The sequence below is a fragment of the Anoplophora glabripennis genome, unplaced genomic scaffold (assembly GCF_000390285.2).
Source record: "Anoplophora glabripennis isolate ALB-LARVAE unplaced genomic scaffold, Agla_2.0 scaffold12, whole genome shotgun sequence".
NCBI lineage: Eukaryota > Metazoa > Arthropoda > Insecta > Coleoptera > Cerambycidae > Anoplophora > Anoplophora glabripennis.
Window position 1 is genome coordinate 1,034,751 of NW_019416512.1, and position 19,606 is coordinate 1,054,356.

General features: G+C 33.2%; 1 protein-coding gene across 1 annotated transcript in view; it reads right to left on the reverse strand.

Annotated features, from left to right (window-relative positions):
- LOC108917938 (myelin transcription factor 1) overlaps positions 1-19,606 on the reverse strand; it is a 192,210-nt gene that overhangs the window by 33,408 nt on the left and 139,196 nt on the right. Inside the window, exons 6-12 of the mRNA XM_018724754.2 lie at positions 6,334-6,406; positions 6,236-6,276; positions 5,388-5,602; positions 4,945-5,186; positions 4,738-4,887; positions 4,220-4,660; positions 3,439-3,613 (exon numbers count right to left, since the gene is read on the reverse strand). Coding sequence (XP_018580270.1) covers positions 3,439-3,613; positions 4,220-4,660; positions 4,738-4,887; positions 4,945-5,186; positions 5,388-5,602; positions 6,236-6,276; positions 6,334-6,406 — 1,337 coding nt within the window. The remainder of the gene's footprint in view (positions 1-3,438; positions 3,614-4,219; positions 4,661-4,737; positions 4,888-4,944; positions 5,187-5,387; positions 5,603-6,235; positions 6,277-6,333; positions 6,407-19,606) is intronic.

Here is a 19,606-nt window from a genome sequence, read left to right on the forward strand (position 1 = left end):
AGACAATTAATCAAGAATTATTACGCGAAACCTAGGCCGACCCTATATTGTCCCACTTGCTAAACTGATTAACTGTTTACAGTGTATAGAAAGTAACAAGTTTATTGTAATTATCTGTACAGCGTAGGCACGGACATGTCTTGCTTGCTTTCGAGTTACACGTTGCTTTAAATTAAAATTTCAAAAATTACTCCAAAAACAACAATCCCAGAGCAGTACAAAACGCTGTTCGAAGACTGTAGCACACCCGTAGTGTGAACCCATCGTTTAAAGGTCTTGTACAAGCAAACTATCTTAAATGGGGAGGAAAACATTTTTATCCTGTCGGGGAAAACCTGAGCCTTAGTACCCGCGATATTGCACGTGAAATAGGTGTTTCAAATACAACGGCGTTGTATGTATTACGGGAATAGTTACTGCACGTTTATCATATATGTCTGCAGACTTTGACTGCTACTGATGTGATGCTAATGCACACGTTGTACAATTCATGTTTCCAGTAGCGATTTTCAGTGAATGTGTTATTTATTTAGTGACAACTTAGTTGGACCAATTGTGTTATAGTTTTTCCGATATTAATTGAAGAACCAACAGATTGATAGTATGTACCAGGTTCGGTCGCTGACGCAGCAACTTGGCATTGAAATATTTGAAAAACTTGTTCCCATATTTATTTAGCCATACCCATATACAGGTCTGGTTGAACTAAACGTGGAGGCGATAGAAATGTATACGCTCAGTTGAAGAATGCGAGCGCGGGCAAAGGAAAACGATTACAGTTGCATTGGGCTACTAGGCAATAAATCACAGCAGATGACAAGTGGTTGATAAATTGCCCAGCAGTGCAGTGCAGCAATGCAGAATTTGGCGCGATTCAGGTAATTTTAATTTATTATAGGCACCTTCTATTCATTGCGAAAGGGAGAAATAAGAGGTATATTTTGTTTACTAATATTATCACAACATGGCATTTTGGAGACCTTTTGAAACGGAACAAAACGAAATTTACCACCAATATAATAAAATTGTTTGAAGACATAAATAATTGAAATATGTTGTTGGCCAAATGAACATATAATAGAAATTTTCTACACATTATATACAAATTATTATAATTTTTTACTTTTAGCAGAAAATTTTTTTAGGGACGCCTATGAAACTCATTGAATTTTATTACCAGACGATTTTTTACATGTTCAACTGCCTTGGGAAAGACTATACCTTCATGTTTAAACGGTACATTTTTTGCATATTTTCGTTTGGGGATATACATCTAACGCCCATTGATAGTTTTCAATAGCGTATTTTTTCTGCAGTCGATGAAATTAGACTGAAGTATAGTAGGCATGCGAGATAATTTTCATCGCTGTTTAGTAGCATGTTTGTTAGTTTGTAGAAATAATTTCGAGCAATTTTTGTGGAATTAAGTACCTGATATAGATTTACGCCAAATAGTTTATTTCTATTATTTATAAATAAATTCAAGCCAACAAAAAAACCTTTAAAACAAAAAGTGCCTAAAAAAAAATTTTTATTTTCACATGCTCTATTACCATTTGAAATACAGGAACGCACTTACTGTATTTCAGAAACAACCTTTTATTGCATATTTTCTGTATGATAATTAAAAATTTTTTATCAGTAATCTTGTAAAATAATGTTGTTTCAAAATATACAGTGCGTCGTCGAAATTTGGGTTTTCCTCTTAATACAGTTTATTTATTTTGTGTAGTTTGAAAAATTTTAATTCTGTCCTGTCCTTATTACAAAGATAGAGGTTGACCTCGTTGTAAACATATTTAGGATGAAACCTTATCGGAACATTTTACATAACGACGCGATGCCCCTGTAGCGTTCTGCTGACAATTACCGTAAATTAACGACATACCAAGTTCATTATTGACATATATTGCACCTTAACCAATATTTTTGACAAAAAAAATGTATGCCACTGACTAACTTTTATAATTTTTTCGCATTAAGTAACTAAAAATACAAGTTTTTTGTGTCTTAATTTTTTTATCTTGCTTCCTTTTTGAAGAAAAAAAAATAAAAATCACTTTAATGCATGTCCCTGGGACAACATAATAAAAAATTAAAAATATATTTTTGTTTTATTAATTATTAAAAAAAAATCAAGAGACTAAAAATTAATATTTTTAGTTGTTTAATACGAAAAAAAATATATAAAAGTTTTAAATCAGTGGCGCACATTTTTTTTGTAAAAAATATTGGTTAAGGTGTCATCGGGACGCCACTGGACATAATAATTTTAATCTAGTTAGGGCTAAGTTAGCCCCTATCTACCACAATTAACACTGCCACATTTCAACCAAATCGACTAAAGGATTATTAAAATTTTTATGAAAAAACGATTTTTTAAAGAACTTTTACACCCTTTATCTTGCAAACCACTCAAGGAATCACCCGTGGAAGTTTGGCCACGTACTTAAATAACACCCTGTATGTAAGGAAGCTTCTTTTGTAGTAAAATGAAAGCTTAATCTAAAAAATAATTATTTTCAATCTAGTCAGTGGAGCAATATTTCTTTAAAGTGGGGATTGCACGTCACTGAGTTTTACTATTCTGATTCCTCACAGGAGTCAATAACATTAACTACATCAAATTTCAAAACAATCTGTTACTTCGCTGTTCCGGAAATATTAAGAAAATACTTTTTTTTTTATGAACAAGTATTTATTTTTTCCATCTAATTATTCTTTAACCTTGTATACAGGGTGTTCTGAAAATCCGTCAGGAAACTGCGGGAGGTGATTCTACGGACAACGGAAACAACGGAAACAACGGAAACAATAGCAGTACCTATGTAATGAAAATTTTTTTTCGAATTGTGAATTGTTTGAAAGTTACAGCTTATCAAAGTTCAACGTCAAAAAGTATAGAATTTTTTCTGATATTGTTTATCTCTTCAATAATGTGATGTCAATATGTGTCATGTGATGTTCAATAATGTTAATTTCTGTGATGTCTAGCAAGAGAAAAAAGTTGTGAAGAAAACAAATTTTGCGTTCTGGGTAAAGTGCCCTCTAGCTGTGCATAATAAACTTTTCTCTGACTAGCCCAATAGAGCTTCACCTACTTGGTGGGTGTGCCAACTGAGAGACTAATCGAACTTGAATTAAATAAGTTATTTAGATAGAAAAATAAAAAAATAAAATTTTGGCAAGTTCTAACTTGCAAACAGTTGACAATTCGAAAAAAAATTCATTACATATTGTTAGTTAGTTTAATCCGTAGAATCACCTCCCGGAGTTTCCTGACGGACTTTCAGAACACCCTGTATAAAAAGGAATCCCAACCTTCAACAACACTTTACAAATATTAAGTTCATTTAAATGTATACTGGGTGGGGTGGGGTAAGGTGGGTATTCTTATCTATGAGAACCGACATCCGTGTCAAGGAACAACAGACTCACCTGCGGACTAGTGGTGGTGACGCTGGACGTCGAGAGATCGATAACACTGCCCCCAGGAGAGGTGTGGGGCCCTTTCATTTGAGCCTGGGCTGTTGTCACACATTTCACTGATAAGTTAATTGCTGAAAACCCCACAGGAAGGGGTCCGCCGCTGCCGTCGTACTGATACATCGGCCTGTAAATTAAATTCGTTCTAATTGGAAAAAATATTTCAATTGTATAGACGGAGGCGTCGTTAGCGTTTTCACAATAGATGTCATCGGGCTGGCGACCGCCATGAGGTCCGAATGAAAAGGGGTTTTGAATTTACGAGTGTCCAAGAGCAAATGAATCTGTTGCTGAAGGCATATAATGCGTTTTCATCGCCAGCGGATGTAAAATAGACATTCGAAAAAAGTTCTATACTATTCATTAATTAATTATTCAAATGTCGACACTTCTAGCAGCGACACCAACAAATTGTATTATACGGTAAGGGTGTTCAACCTTTCGGTAATTAAGATCGTCATATAATAAATTGCATTTTCATTTCGCTTGAAAAGATCGACCTAATTTTTACTTTTCTAGTGCAGCTATTTTTTTATGTAATTTAGAATCGATTATTTTTGAGAGGGTGTTGAATAATGTAACCCTTCAAACAAATGTCTTGTATTTTTGTTGACTGTGAAGTTGTATATTTTTTGCATGCTTAGATTTTTGATCTCGAAGATCTTTGCCCATCATTACTTGAACACCTTGACTAATGTCAAAACTGATGAGAAAAATTCTAAGAACTACTCACCTGGGATAAAGCGGCCCACTAGGCTCCTGTTCCTCAGTTTTCATCAGACTTTGAGTGTTCGCTACTGCTATCTGATGCTGAGCGGCCGCGACCTCCTGCTGGTACCTCTGCTCCTGGTGTTCCTCGATATATCCGTACATACCCTGTGGAGGTACCCTGGGTGGCCCTAGAGGTTGTTGGATCGACACGCATTGATTGGAATCGTACCTCTCGAAGCTGTTGGTACCAGGGTCGTACGGTCTGTGACTGGACGAATTTATCAGAGACGAATCGTACGATCGGTTCACTATTTCATTAGAGTAGGTCACTACTGGCCTAGCGATGCCGCCTCCCATGGAATCGTTCATGTCCGTGTACGACCTTTCGCGGTGGTACATCTCTTCTGACATTGGAGACTGGTGGTAAGGTGATCGATGAGGTAACTGGTGGTCTATGTTATACCTGTACAGTATATCAGACGGGGTAAGAATTTTTGGCGATCGTTGATGTAGTGAAACGATTTAGGCTTTCTTACTCACCCTGGTTGTTGTGGATTGTGATGGGGGCCCATGTGGTGCATCTGGTGTGGTCCTCTTGAGTTAATGGTGTCCATACTGGACATAGAAGAAGAGTTGGAGTCTTGGTTGAGGTATGGTTCGTAAGCAGATCTCATCCCAGAAGGTGGCGATCTGAAAGTCACTTTAATCAAAAGCAAATCCAAGGATAAAATAAAACTCTTCTATTACCTGCAAGAACTTGTGATCTCCGTTTTAGGTACCAAGAGTTCGCCCTGTTCGCTTACGCTACAGCAGTTCGTGGTTGTTATTTCCGTTTTGGGGATTTTCATGGCATCCGGTTTGATCGGATTCGTTTTGGAATTGTAATATTGGTCATACGAGGTTTTCTCTTCGGCGTTACTCACTGGAGTATTTCCATAGCCTACTAGATAATTGGGTTTGACGTCTTCCGATGTGGGGGTTCTTTTGCCCTCGTAGGAAGAAGAGAATTCACTTTGACACCCACCTTAGAAAGAAAATAATAGTTGAGGATTATAGTGTACGTAAAAAAATGGTGTTTAACTTAATTTTTTCGAACCAATGACTGATTTAAGTTAAAGTAGTAAGAAATTGCGTGAAATAACTAAGAAAAAAGCTCATGCGCCTTAAGTTGCGACGTAACGGAATAAAACTATCGGGTTCTTACCGCCAAATGTAGCAGTATGAGGTGACTTAATTTTTTGCTGTAAGCTAGAATGGTATTTTTGTTCTCTCGCTGCTTGTTTATTTGCAGCAGCAATGGGACATCCTGACAGACTCCTGTGCGAATTTCGGTTGGAACTGACGTGCCCTCTGCCGTTACATCCAGGTGTCGGGCACTTCAGGATGGTCTCATGCATGGCCAGGACTGCGTCACGGCAACAGAATCAAGATTGTAGCCAAGATCGCTAGTACAATTGGGATTTTTTGCTATAAAACTCTATTGAAATAGAATTATAGCCTATTGTACTAGCAGTTTTGGTTTGAGTATAATCAACTGTGTGTGAACATCGAAGGACCAAAAAACCAAACCAAACGAGCGGGTAGAGAGATAAAACAGAAACAAAAGAACACCACCTCGTGGTCTCGTTTCGATACACGATTTCCACACACAGGATTAGTATTTTATTATACTCAGTACTCTCTGATTCTGAATGCGTGAGGGTGCAAGGGATGACCAGTGGCGGCTCGTGGTGCGGGAGGCGCAAATCCTGAGATGTGCGCCCCCAGGGGATTGCAAGGGAGAACCGCCACTGGGGAGATGAAGGGTTGCTAACAAAATGAAAAGTTATGCTCTCTACCCCGCCAAAAAGCAAAAAAAAATGTTGTAAATGATAAAAAAGCATCCAAGGTGAATGATGGAGAACAGGAATATGAACTAAACAATGTTTTGGTGTATTCATAATATGATTATTTCTCTCAGTTTCAACGAAAACAATGTTTAGATCTGCTTCGGGAAGACTGTTACGAATCATACATAAATTTCTCAATCGAGACTTACTTTCTGGCGTTACTTCGCCTTTTCTTGGACATCCCGAAAGACTATTTGAAAAGATAGGTTAGTAAAGTGAATTTGGATGATATGATTTTGAAATTTACCTTCTGTGGTGGGAGTACAACCCTGTGACATGACCCTGTCCTGTGCACCCTGGGGTAGGACATTTGCTTCCCTCTAAAACAAAAAGAAAAAATATAGCTTCAGGATCACTTAAAAACAAATAGTTTTTTTATCATGCGTGTAATGACACTAGTTTTCTTTGGGATACAGTGTGTTGAAGTTTAAAAAATACAATTAATTTCAGCTAATGGTTTAAGTAATTCAAGCAAAAAATTTGGTGAATTGAGGGATAAATCTGTCAACCAGTGGCACAGATAATGAGAGACACTGTCACTAAAACCTTAATTATTTCAATGTGGTGTTTTTATAGTTTATTTAAAATAAGCTTACATACAGTTGAATAAATCTAAACTAACTCTAAAACTATTCATTTTCCAATAAAAATTTATTAAAATTTTGATTTTGAAATACAATATGAAAGCCATCATCCCCAATCTGGAAAAAATCATTGGCGTAAAAATAGTAATTTTGTTTATAGGTTTCGTCCCTTCGATACTGTTCAGAAGTTTTAAAATTTCAGCTGCAATGTTTTTTTTTTATATTTTTGATGATTTCATTTTATTCAAATTGTATTCAAAAATTCCTAATTAGTGATACTGTGAGTAACAGCTATTCTGATAACTCCGTCCAGCATTGAATTACATTCCCAATATCTGGTAAATAACTAATATCATTCGTCAACAGTATCACCAGACACAGACAATACTTTGCGGGTGATTTTGTTTTGTGAAACGATTAGTTTTTCGAGTTATTTTCAATTTACGTACTTAACTGTGTGCAGTATTATAATTTTACATAAAATAAAAGACATTCAATCTAATTTTGCAAAATATTTAATGGCATCGAATTTCTAAAGATCTGACATCCATTACTGCTTGACATACTACTTATTTGTTTACCTACGACCACTACTGTAAGTACTTAAAAACAAACTGTCTGCGATCAATGTAAGATTCCTATTACGTACGGTAAAAAAAACGCACAGTTTTCCTAGCAACTGCCTAGCAACGGCCAATACAATACTGTTTGTATTGACCGTTGCTAGGCGGTTACTAGGAAAACTGTACGATTTTTTTACCAAGCTGTGTGATTTTTTTACCGTACGACGTAATAGGAATCTTGCATTGATCGCAGACGGTATGTTTTTAAGTATTTAAAGTAGTGGGCGTAGGTAAAGTATAGTACGTAATACGTGGTGTAATGCAATTACGCACTCGCCGCTACGCGGCGTCGTGCGTATGCGTAAAATGCTTTTTACAACACTTATTACGTAATATACTATTATCGATTCATTACATTTTCACCTTTAATTAAATAAATCATCAGCCTGTTTATCAAGCTACGTCAAACATAGGTACATGTCTGCAAAAATATATTTTTTAAATTCCACACCATGAACATCCATTTATTAAAGCTTTTCATTTTAAAATAATGCAAGCATCAACTTCTTGAAATTGTAACTGTGCATATATTTAGAAAGCACCTTATTTTTTATTTTAATTAGCAGGAATTTACATTAGTCACTTTACATTTTAATATTTCGTGAAAATTTACTTATTTATTGGGTATAATAAACATAATGAATGTGAAAATTTTGAATTTGCAAAATATACATATTCTTATCAAAAATATTGAATTGGATGTACAAACAAATGTTTATATTTTTAGAACAACCGAAATTAAAATATTGGAGCATCTTTGTACTATCTTGTTATGATTTTAGTGAACTTAGCTCCAACACAAAATTGCGCAATTAGGACGAATTTTCTAAGAACGTTTGATATATTTCAAGATTGGAGCGTTTTAATCTTGTGGAATAATATTACATCAAATGGAGTGAACAAAGTTAAGATGTAAATCACGAAAATGACGGTACTGCCTATATCTGTAATTTGAATTTTAAGATTTCCATAAAATATTTGTGTTTCAGTATGGTTTTGTGTAAGAAAAAGCCTAAAAAAAATTAATATTGAATTGCTGTATCTTCCAAGAAAGTAAAATAATTTCAGCTTACTTGCCAATAAATTGAGATATCTATCTACATTGTTATTTCATTGCGATTAAATCAGTGTATTACAGATATACACTTTTGTGACTAACAACTATTATTGGCTCTCATTGGCATTGCCAATAAAACATTATAATGTAAAAAATGTTCTTAGTTCTAATTTTCTAATTCTTAAGTACTAAAGACGTTGTCATTCCCCAACTCTAATATTATTTAGAGCTATTCCAACGAAATAAAAGTTTGTTTTATAAGTATTTTATGTTTATAAACAGTTTTAAAATTTTAAACACGTAAATATTTTTTTTCGAATCCTCACATTTTTGTCGGATATTTTGTTCCCATTAAAATAACGCTAGCACACTGTCTATCAATCAACGTAATCCAAAATTTTCTTGAAATGGTTCATTATCTTGCTAACCCAAATACTAAATATTAGCACTAATTAATTCCCAGTCTTTGTTTTTATTTGTTAATAAATAAGTCAATATAAGCATTCTGACTTATGCTCCCGTGGCGGGTAACAGTACATAATTAAAAATTATTTCGGAGAAAAATATTAGATGAGACATATTTGATGGGACAACATTTTGGCACTTATTTCTTGGACAATGTCTAATATTTTACATACCTACACGGTGTTTTATGGCGAACTGTACATATCGTAATGGTAGAATGGAATAACCTAGCCAGTACGATAAGAAATGAATTAAAACGTCCTGCTTCAAAATTTAAGGTTATACATATTTGAATTTTCACGAAAACTTATTTTGGATACAGTTTTTGAAATATCTGTGGGAATTAGTTTAAGTTTTGGGATACAGTAAGTATACCACAAGACCAACAGACACTTGAAGTCAGAAAATTCCAGGATCATATTGAAAAAAGTTTATAGGTATTTTTCGTATGGTGTACCTACTACATGAACCATGGTTTTTATTTTTATTTTTTTTCACACTTTCAAAATATACAGGGTGAACTCCTCCAAGGGACTATAAATGAATAGGAATTTTTCAAGTACGGTCTTAGAACCATGAATTTTTGACTTGAAAAATTCATTTCTTTCGAGTTTCGATTTCATATTGTCAAATTTTCGTCGACTTCCCATTATTTTACTATCTGGCTACCTTGTAAAACGACTGGGCGTTTATAACCGACCAACAATGTGCGGTCAGATTGTGAACTGTGTAAAATCATCACTGTTCACCAAATTCCACTTGAAGCTTTCAATCGGTTATTATAACGTTTAAATCGTTTTAGTTTCTTTCATAAATATAAAATACACAGTTTTTATTTATAAATTGGCAATGAAAAAAATGTTATTTATAATTCAATCGATTTTAGAGTTAAATATTTTTAATGATTTAAAGCTGATACAGGTAGAGTACCAAAAATTTTCAAAGTGTTACTAAGAGATTTAAATGTGTAGTTTTAATTCTTTTACTACAAAAAACAAATAGTTATCTCATTTATGATTCCCGTAAATAAGCGACAAATTCTGTAATACCAGCCTAGACCGAGAACAACAAGAGTAGGCCGGCCAAGTATTTTTTTCTACTTAAAGCTTAGTGTAATGTAAGTCTATAAACGTAGCCCGAAAAACCAATTGTCGTTTACAACCAAGATCAAATCGGGAGATCTTAAAATTTATTAGATTTTCTTTTTGCATTCTTGAATTATGGATGTATTGTTATTCTGAATTCTGAAACCCTATTTGTATTACAACCTTAGAATTCTTGATATTTCCCAAAATTCTAACACCATATAAGAAGTATAAAAAAACAGTACTATTTCCAATGTTAGTTACCATACCAAGCAGGATTTTATAATTTAAAGTAACTCTAAGTACATCATCATAATTCAATAACTGAACAGAAAAATTATGATAAATTAGTCAAATTGATCTCTTAGAAGTCCCGATCTGAAATCAATGAATTTTTATTAGTTAACATTTGTTAACCAGTTTCTGATATAATTACGAAAATCATAAATATGTATGTCTAAGTTACACTGTAAAAAATTCACTCAATTTCACTCAATTTTGCTCAATAATACAGGGTGTGCCATTTAACACTTCCGCTGCCAACATCTCCGAAATGAAGAAATTTATTTTAGTTCCGAAAATTGGGTTTGTTAGATCCCTGGATTAGCTTCAAATTGTAGTTAGAATTGTTAGTTCAAATCTTTCTGTATAGATGGCGTGGCTAAAAAATTTTTTGATCACTGGAACGTGGAAGTCCATCTGAAAGATCGTTAAATTTTGAGTAATTTTTGTAATATAAAGCTTTCCCTATGTTTGCTTGATTTCGAGATATGTCGACTTCAATATGCATATAACAGGAAAATATATTATTTTATCTGAATCACACCGAGACAAAATATTCTTTTAAAATATTGTTATAATGACTTTATTCACACCACATACTAACTAACAAACAATAAATTATAAAAAAACAAATGATCAACTACAGAAAAAAATTGTACAATGGTAAATCGTGTAACTAGTTTAGTTAAATTGAAAGACGCAAACTGATAAAACTGCAATTATTGGAAAACTATGTGTCATCTGTCATTGTTTTGTTTTAAACAAATGACATGAGCCACCTATGACAGCATTTTTTAATAACATTTGATGAAATACGGTTCGTCTCTGCCCCTTATAAGATTTACCGTTGTATTTTTTTTTTCCTGTAGTTGATTATTCGTTTTTTTTTAATAATTTATTGTTTGTTAGTTAGTATTTGATGTGAATAAAGCCATTATAACAATATTTTAAAAGAATATTTTGTCTCTTCCTGTTATACATTGCATATTGAAGTCGACATATCTTGAAAACAAATAAATATAGGGAAAAACCTTTATTACAAAAATTACTCAAAATTTAATGATCTTTCAGATGGACTGTATTTCCACGTTCCAGGAAATAAAAAAATTTTTAGTATTGCCACGCCATCTATACAGAAAGATTTGAACTAACAATTCTAACTACAATTTGATGCTATTCGAGGGATCTAACAACCCCAGTTTCCGGAACTAAAATAAATTTCTTCATTTCAGATATTGGCAGTGGGAGTGTTAAATGGAACACGCTGTATATCAATTTCAGTCCACACCTGATTCAGTTAAATTTTCATTCGTATGAGTAGAACTAAAATTGTATGAGTGAAATTATTGCAACAGAAGTGAGTGAATTTTACTCAAATCCGAGTTTCTGCTAACTATCAAGTGAGTGACTTTTGACTCTATTCTGAGTATGTAAAACCAATTTTGAGTCGACTTTTTCTCTAATATGATTTAAATTTAACTATTATTGAGTAATTTTTTACTCAGACTTGATTTATATTCTCCTTAAATTTTCAGTCATAAACTACTAAACTGCCACAGTGATTTCTACACAGATCTGTTTTAGAGACAATATTTTAGGTCTCGATTAAAATAATTGGTTAACTAATGGGATGAATAGATTGTCATAACCTAAATTATACGTTACAATACGTAAGTATAGGTAACAATCTAACTATCGGTTTATTTAACCAAATATTAATCGAGACTCAATATATTATTGTTTTTAATTATTGTAATCAAACCAATGCATTTAAACACAATTGTCATCAAAATAACCGGATAAACACGCCACGCGATGAATGACCTATACTCCGCGGTCGAAATTATAGAGAGTGACTAAGACATAATATAAATACACTATTACCACAATGCGTATAATATATAAAATGATTTTTATACGGTTCAATATTATTTATCTTTGTGCCGCTCACTACGCACATCGATAGAATCTATAATCGTCTATAGACTGAGTTACACTGAACGTCGATCTATATTCTATCTCTGTCTTTTGCACTTGGTAGGGAATAGGGAAATGCTTTTTTAGTGGGTGTAAACGGACTTGATTTANAACTATTATTGAGTAATTTTTTACTCAGACTTGATTTATATTCTCTTTAAATTTTCAGTCATAAACTACTAAACTGCCACAGTGATTTCTACACAGATCTGTTTTAGAGACAATATTTTAGGTCTCGATTAAAGGAATTGGTTAACTAATGGGATGAATAGATTGTCATAACCTAAATTATACGTTACAATACGTAAGTATAGGTAACAATCTAACTATCGGTTTATTTAACCAAATATTAATCGAGACTCAATATATTATTGTTTTTAATTATTGTAATCAAATCGCTGCATTTAAACACAATTGTCATCAAAATAACCGGATAAACACGCCACGCGATGAATGACCTAATGAAGTTGATGGGAATAGACAAAGACAACGCACGACAACCATAGAACGGGGTGGGGTCACTCAATAATGAGGACATTTACTCCGACTTAGTTACAAATGTACCAAATACGAGTTTATCGGCAGAATTCATTTAACGGGTACCTATATGTAAGTGAAAGTACTCAGTTTCAGTTTAAATATTATCACAAATCAGTAAAATTATCAAAATGCTCAATATTGAGTGAAAATGTATTCAATAATTTCACTCAATGAATTCACTCCGTACTTTTATTGCTTTTACTCTCACCAATTTTTTTATAGTGTACTTAAGTGATAAGGCAATAATTCTTATTTTGACAATACTGAAGATTCCTATTTATCATCTTCCGCGAAAGTAGCAACATTTGTAGGAGTTTGAGGATAAGCAGCAATATTTGTACTTGGAAAGAAATTTACAAATAAAAAAGTTTTTCCATTTTAGGACACAATTGTGGGACACTCAACACATATTGTACCTAGGTATGTTTATATTGAAATGTCCGTACATATTTCATCTTCGATTTTACCAATATTTTTTTAACAAAAATTGCGCAAAAAGTGTGCATAATAACGTGTAAAATTTTGACTTAGTAACTTAACTTAAATAGCTAATCGTTCATCGGCCACCTCACTTATGACATGCTGATGAGAACTAATAAGTTCGAAACGGGTCTATGTCTGGTGAGTGACATTGGCTATTTACTAGATATTGCGGGTGTAATCATTTCTGAATGGAGCAGAGTACTTGTTTCTCACCATATCATCAGTTAGAAACCGTATTATATCTCGTAACAAATTTGACGATATATTTTTGAGCGAGGGTACACGTAAGGAGGCATCCGAAGTAGGACGCGGGTCTCCCGGCGGCGAGGATCCGCTCCTGCGTCGAGGACAAACAAATCCGCCCGCCCAGCAGCGGCCCCGCATTCATTAACTCCGGCCGACATACGACACGTCGCAAAAACCGGAGTTTTTTGCCCGGAGCCGGCCGTAAAAGTGTTGTGCACTAAATTAGAGGAGAGAGGGACGCCTCGTCTTCGCCGGGCCGCGCATACATCTCCGAGGAACTCCGCCCAGCAGGTCGATCGGCCTATCCCGCGGCTCGGGTGGAGACTCGCCAGAAAAATCTCTTTTTCCAAAAAAGAAACCGCGGCGGTGAGTGGCGGACGGCGCGGGTGCGCGGACGGCCACGCCGGCACCTGCGGGGTAGCGCGCTACACCCACTCCGGGTTTTTTCCGGCGGGAGGCCCGCAGGACGCGGCGGCCCACTACGCCCACCCGTCCGCCGCGCCGCAGGAATATCAACGAGGAGGCCGGTGGGTGTGTTTCGGGGAAAACATCGCTCCCGACGAGGTATAAATACAAATTGGGCCGTTTTTATCGCCGGGGAGAAACTTCGGTAAATGTAAATTGGGGTATTTATCGCAATGGAAGACGTCTCTGCGAGGAATTGCGAGATACGCGGACTTTGCTGAAATTACACATTGACGTAAATAAAACGCATATAAACCATTTACACTTTTGTCTCCGAATATTTTATTGGCGTCTAAATGTCCGTCAGAAAAGCGTATTTTATATGGCAATACTCTGTACCGGGTTGTTCAAATTTTTCGGTTTTCAAGGGTTACTGCGAATCTGCAATAGATAGAGTAAATCTGAAAGCCGTGTCCAGAGCTTTTGTTTCCAGAAAATAGCAATGACGCAAACCGCATCTCTCTATCTGTTACTGTTTTCGAACTACAGGGCGTTTCTCAATGTTTTATATGGAACACCTTGTATTTTATTTCAAAAGCGGAAAGATGGCTAAAAATGTATTCCAAAAGTATATCCTTTACTTATTATTTTTTAAGTAGATTTGCGGAAAATATAAAATTTTCAAAATACCAACGATATTTAAGTTTTATGACTGAGACGGCTTTGAAAACAAACAAGTTTGACGTTTAACAGTAGTATTAGAAGAGTATTAACACAAATAAAAAATGGTTCTTTACTCAAATGAAGGCAAATACAAATTTAATAAAATGTTGTAATCTAAGAAATGAAAATGCGTGTAGTAAAATTAACACTTCAACGTATCCACAGAAGTTACGACCAAGCTAGAGACATCCCTAAAAATTTAAATTAACTTAATTTATTTTACACTAAACAGTAGGTAAACAAAATTTACAGCAAGGCTAGTCAGGAAGAGTAAGAAAATAATGTTCTATATGATGTAAGACAAAATCCTAATTAGGTATATCAACTAGACAAATAGAAGTAAATAGTGGTGTTACACAAAAAATGGCACTAAAGATTTTGAAAAAAATAATGTTTTGAGTAAAATGTTAGATAATATTTGTCTTCATTTGAGTAATGAATCATTTTTGATTCGGGTTAACTCGCTTCTAATAATATTAAACGTTAAATCTGTTTGTTTTCAAAGCCTTCTCATTGTCAGTCTCTTATTTTCCTAAATCCTGGAAATGTGCAAACGTCATTTCTCTTCCTAAGGTTAACAATCCAACAGAGCCTACCCATCTTCGGTCGATCTTATTATTATCCGCATTGAGTAAGATTCTTGAAAAATTTATGGAAATGCAAATTACTGCATTTCTAAATGCCAATAATATCCTTCCAGAAAAACAATCTGGTTTTAGGCGTGGATATAGCTGTACAACTGCTCTTTCTGATTTGACAGACGATATTTTTAAGTCAAGAGATAATAGTGAAGCTATGGTACTGGTCTTGTTGGATTTTAGTATGGCGTTTGACACTCTTAATCACGATATACTCAATTAAATTTTTCATTATATAGGTTTTACAAATCCCGTATCATAGCTAATAACCTCATTTCTTTGTGATATGAGTATCACTCGATAATAAGTTTTCACAACCTCTTGTTATGCTGTCTGGTGTGCCACAAGGAAGTATATTAAGGCCGTTGCTGTATTCTCTCTACACTTCAATGTTATTAAATCGCTGGTTTATTGTAAATATCTTATGTATGCGGATGATACACAACTTTACTATTATTTTAATCTCTCTGAAGTAGTCCATGCTAACTTTAAGATTAATAAATGATTTATGTAACTCAGCATCTGCGTCTAAAAATCATTTGTTAAAAATAAACCCAAAAAATCTGCTGCCTTGCTTTTCTGCGGTAACAATATTAGAGCTAACTTATTGGACAGACTGATGATAAAAGTTAATGATGATAATATAGAGTTTAAAGATTCGGCAAAAAAATTAGGTCTTGTTATTGAAACTCTATAATCTTAGATTTAAATAGCATGTAACTAGTATTCTTGCGAAGGCGTATTCTGTGTTGAAAATGATGTATTCGTACAGACACTATCTGAACAGAGATATAAAAAAATGTTATGTGCTTCCCTGATTCTATCCATATGTAATTACTGTGATAATGTGTATGGTCCGTGCTTGGATAATATCGATTCTAAACGTTTACAAAAATTGCAAATCTCGTGTCTTAGATTTATATTTGGAATCAGATGCACAAACACAGAATTTCACATAAACTAAAGGAATTATCTTGGCTCAATATGTACAATAGAAGATACTTGCATCTAACTTGTTTCTGTTACAAGATTTTGAAATTTAAAGCCCCTCCATATTTATATAGAAAAATTAAATTCAGGACTGACGTTCATAATTTAAACATTCGCAGAAAACATATATTAAACATACCTTATCATCGCAAGTAAATTTTTAAACGCTCTTTTAGTTATAATACGAGTATACAAGCAGAACGTTATTGATATTTCTCTGTCCTGCAATTTATTTAAAGTAAAATTGCAATCAAAACTGTTATCTGCACAATGACCCCATATTGTTAAATTATTATTGTTATTATTATAACTTTTTCTTGCTTTTCAACCTTTTCTTTAAAATTTTCTTTTTTATTATTTTTCTCCATTTTTCCATTCTCTTTTTCTTTCCTTTCCCCATTACCATACATGCACATATATTTTGTTTATTTCAGCTGTCTTAAAAGTTTCTGCTATTTTAGAATTGTATAGGTTTTAACAGCTCCAGATTTTCCAAATCAGTAAGTTGATATATTAACCTTCTATTTAAAAAATAATGTCTGTAAAATGCTATGCGATTGTACTATTTCAAATTGGAGATAATAAATATTATTATTATTAAAACTTAAATATCGTTGGTATTTTGAAAGTTTCATATTTTCCGCAAAACTACACAAAAAATAATAAGTAAAGTATATATTTTTGAAATCCATTTTTAACGCTCTTTTCGTTTTTTAAATAAAATATAGGGTGTTCCACATAAAACACACAAATTGTGNTGTCATCATTGACATCGTTATCAGCTTGTGAGTTTTGTGGGCAGAAATTAATTAATTGATACCCTCGAAAGGGGTGCCTCAGGACTCGGTCCTGGGGCTGATGCTTTTCAATATATTTATGACGTAGTGTCTTTTATATGCAGATGATATGAAAATCTACAAAACCCCATATTGTTAAATTATTATAACTTTTTCTTATTTTTCAACCTTTTCTACATAATTTTCTATTTTATTATTTTTTTCTCCATTTTTCTTTCCTTTCACCATTACCATACATGCACATATATTTTGTTTATTTCAGCCATCTTAAAAGTGTCTGATGTTTCAGAATTGTATAGGTCTTAACAGCTCCTGATTTTCCAAATCAGTAAGCTGATATAGGTATTAATCTTTTATTTCTAAAAATAATGTCTGTAAAATGCTATGCGATTGTATTTCAAATTGGAGATAATAAATATTATTATTATTATTATTATTAAAACTTAAATGTCGTTGGTATTTTTAAAGTTTCATATTTTCCGCAAAACTACACAAAAAATAATAAGTAAAGTATATATTTTTGAAATCCATTTTTATCGCTCTTTCCGTTTTTTAAATAAAATATAGGGTGTTCCACATAAAACACACAAATTGTGTATCTGTATCCAAAAAAGTGCCTGAAGAATGTTTTAAGATGTCTTGAAAGGGAAATGAGAAAAGAGCATCAGTCGATTTAGAAAAATTGAGAAACGAGATGCAGTTTGCGCCATATTATTTTCTCGAAAACAGAGCTCTAAACTCGTCTATCAGATTTGCTCTATCTATGATAGGTTCGTAGTAACCCTTGAAAACCTATCAATTTGAATCACTCAGTACAGGGAAACCCATAATCCTCTTTTTATTATTATTTATCGCTAAGGTATATAGTAAGACTAGAACAAAATTTAAACATATATAAAAAGACTTACAGAGTCAGAAAATGCGATCAGAAAAACTGAACACCATTTTAAAAAGATATGGTTGTGAAAACAATTTTTTTTCAGAAAAAACTCCCTGCACATTTTACACCAAAGGCTGTAGAAACTTTCAGTAATAGTCATTCATTTGTTCAAATATCTGGACCAGAATTTAATTTTACGATTTATATTTTAACTTAACTCATGTTTTGTAGTTTCATTAAACATTACTTTTATTTACAAATACAGCAATATTTAATGTNTTTCCGTTTTTTAAATAAAATATAGGGTGTTCCACATAAAAAACACAAATTGTGCCTCTGTATCTCAAAAAAGTGCCTGAAGAATGTTTTAAGATGTCTTGAAAGGGAAATGAGAAAACAGCATCAGTCGATTTAGAAAAATTGAGAAACGAGATGCGGTTTGCGCCATGTTAATTTCTCGAAAACAGAGCTCTGCCCTCATCTATCAAAATTTCTCTATCTCTGACTCGTAGTAACCCTTGAAAACCGATCAATTTGAATCACTCAGTACAGGGAGGCCCATAATCCTCTTTTTGTTGTTATTTATCGTTAAGGTATTTGAATAGAACAAAATGTAGAAACATGTAAAAAAACTTGCAGAGTCAGAAAAGTCGATCAGAAAAAGTGACCACTAATTTAAAAAGATATGGTCGTGAAAACATTTTTTTTCTGAAAAAAACTCCCTGCATATTTTACACAAAAGGCTGTAGAAACTTTCAGCAATAGTCATTCATTTGTTCAAACTGGACCAGAATTTAATTTTACGATTTATATTTTAACTTAACTCATGTTTTGTAGTTTCATTAAACATTACTTTTATTTACAAATCTAGCAACATTTAATGTACCACATTTTTGATATTTTACAATCGAGGAAATAAAATTTTTCACGTGTAAGGTAGACATTTTCGTACTTAGGACAGTGTTGTTTCAAAAACAGCCATTATCTGTAATATAAGCTGAAATCACTAACATTTATACTAAAAGTGATTTATTATATACAGATGTGATAATTGTCACATTTTCATTAAGCAACAATTTGTACCAAATTTGCTTCAAATTTCGAAATTCATGTATGGATATTTGTATTTTACCCATCAAATTGCTTATAAAGTGACACAATTATGACATAATATTGCTGGATTCGTAATTAAAAAAAATTATGTGCAATGCAATGTGAATATACAAGGTTAGGCAAAAATAAATATCGGTGAAATTAATTTCGCGTAAAATAGTTGCACAAATCTAATAAAATACAGAGCGTATCTTTCTCAAACACTGTTTTTTAAATTGATGTTCAATTGTTTTTCTGATAAAAATCCCTATAGAACCCATTATATATATTTATATTTTGTATCATTATAATATCTAACAAGACAATTGTGAATCACTCGGTATAGGGTAGTTTTCATTGAAGGCACTGAGATATATATTTAATTACTTTTTACGTCCAAGATTTCGCCCTCGTGTAAATTTTATGTATACGAGACAGCAACCAAATTTTATAATGATTGAATACTATATTAGAAAATAATTTACATTTGTTGGATTTTTGTAAGCATTCGAATTTTAAACTACGTATATGTTAGGTAGATTTTTAAAAGTATATTAGATGCATTTTTATAACGAGGGGTATTTTTAGATTGTCTGAAGTTAATCAAATATCTTTCATAGATTATTTTAGATGTTCAACAAACAAGATTTAGT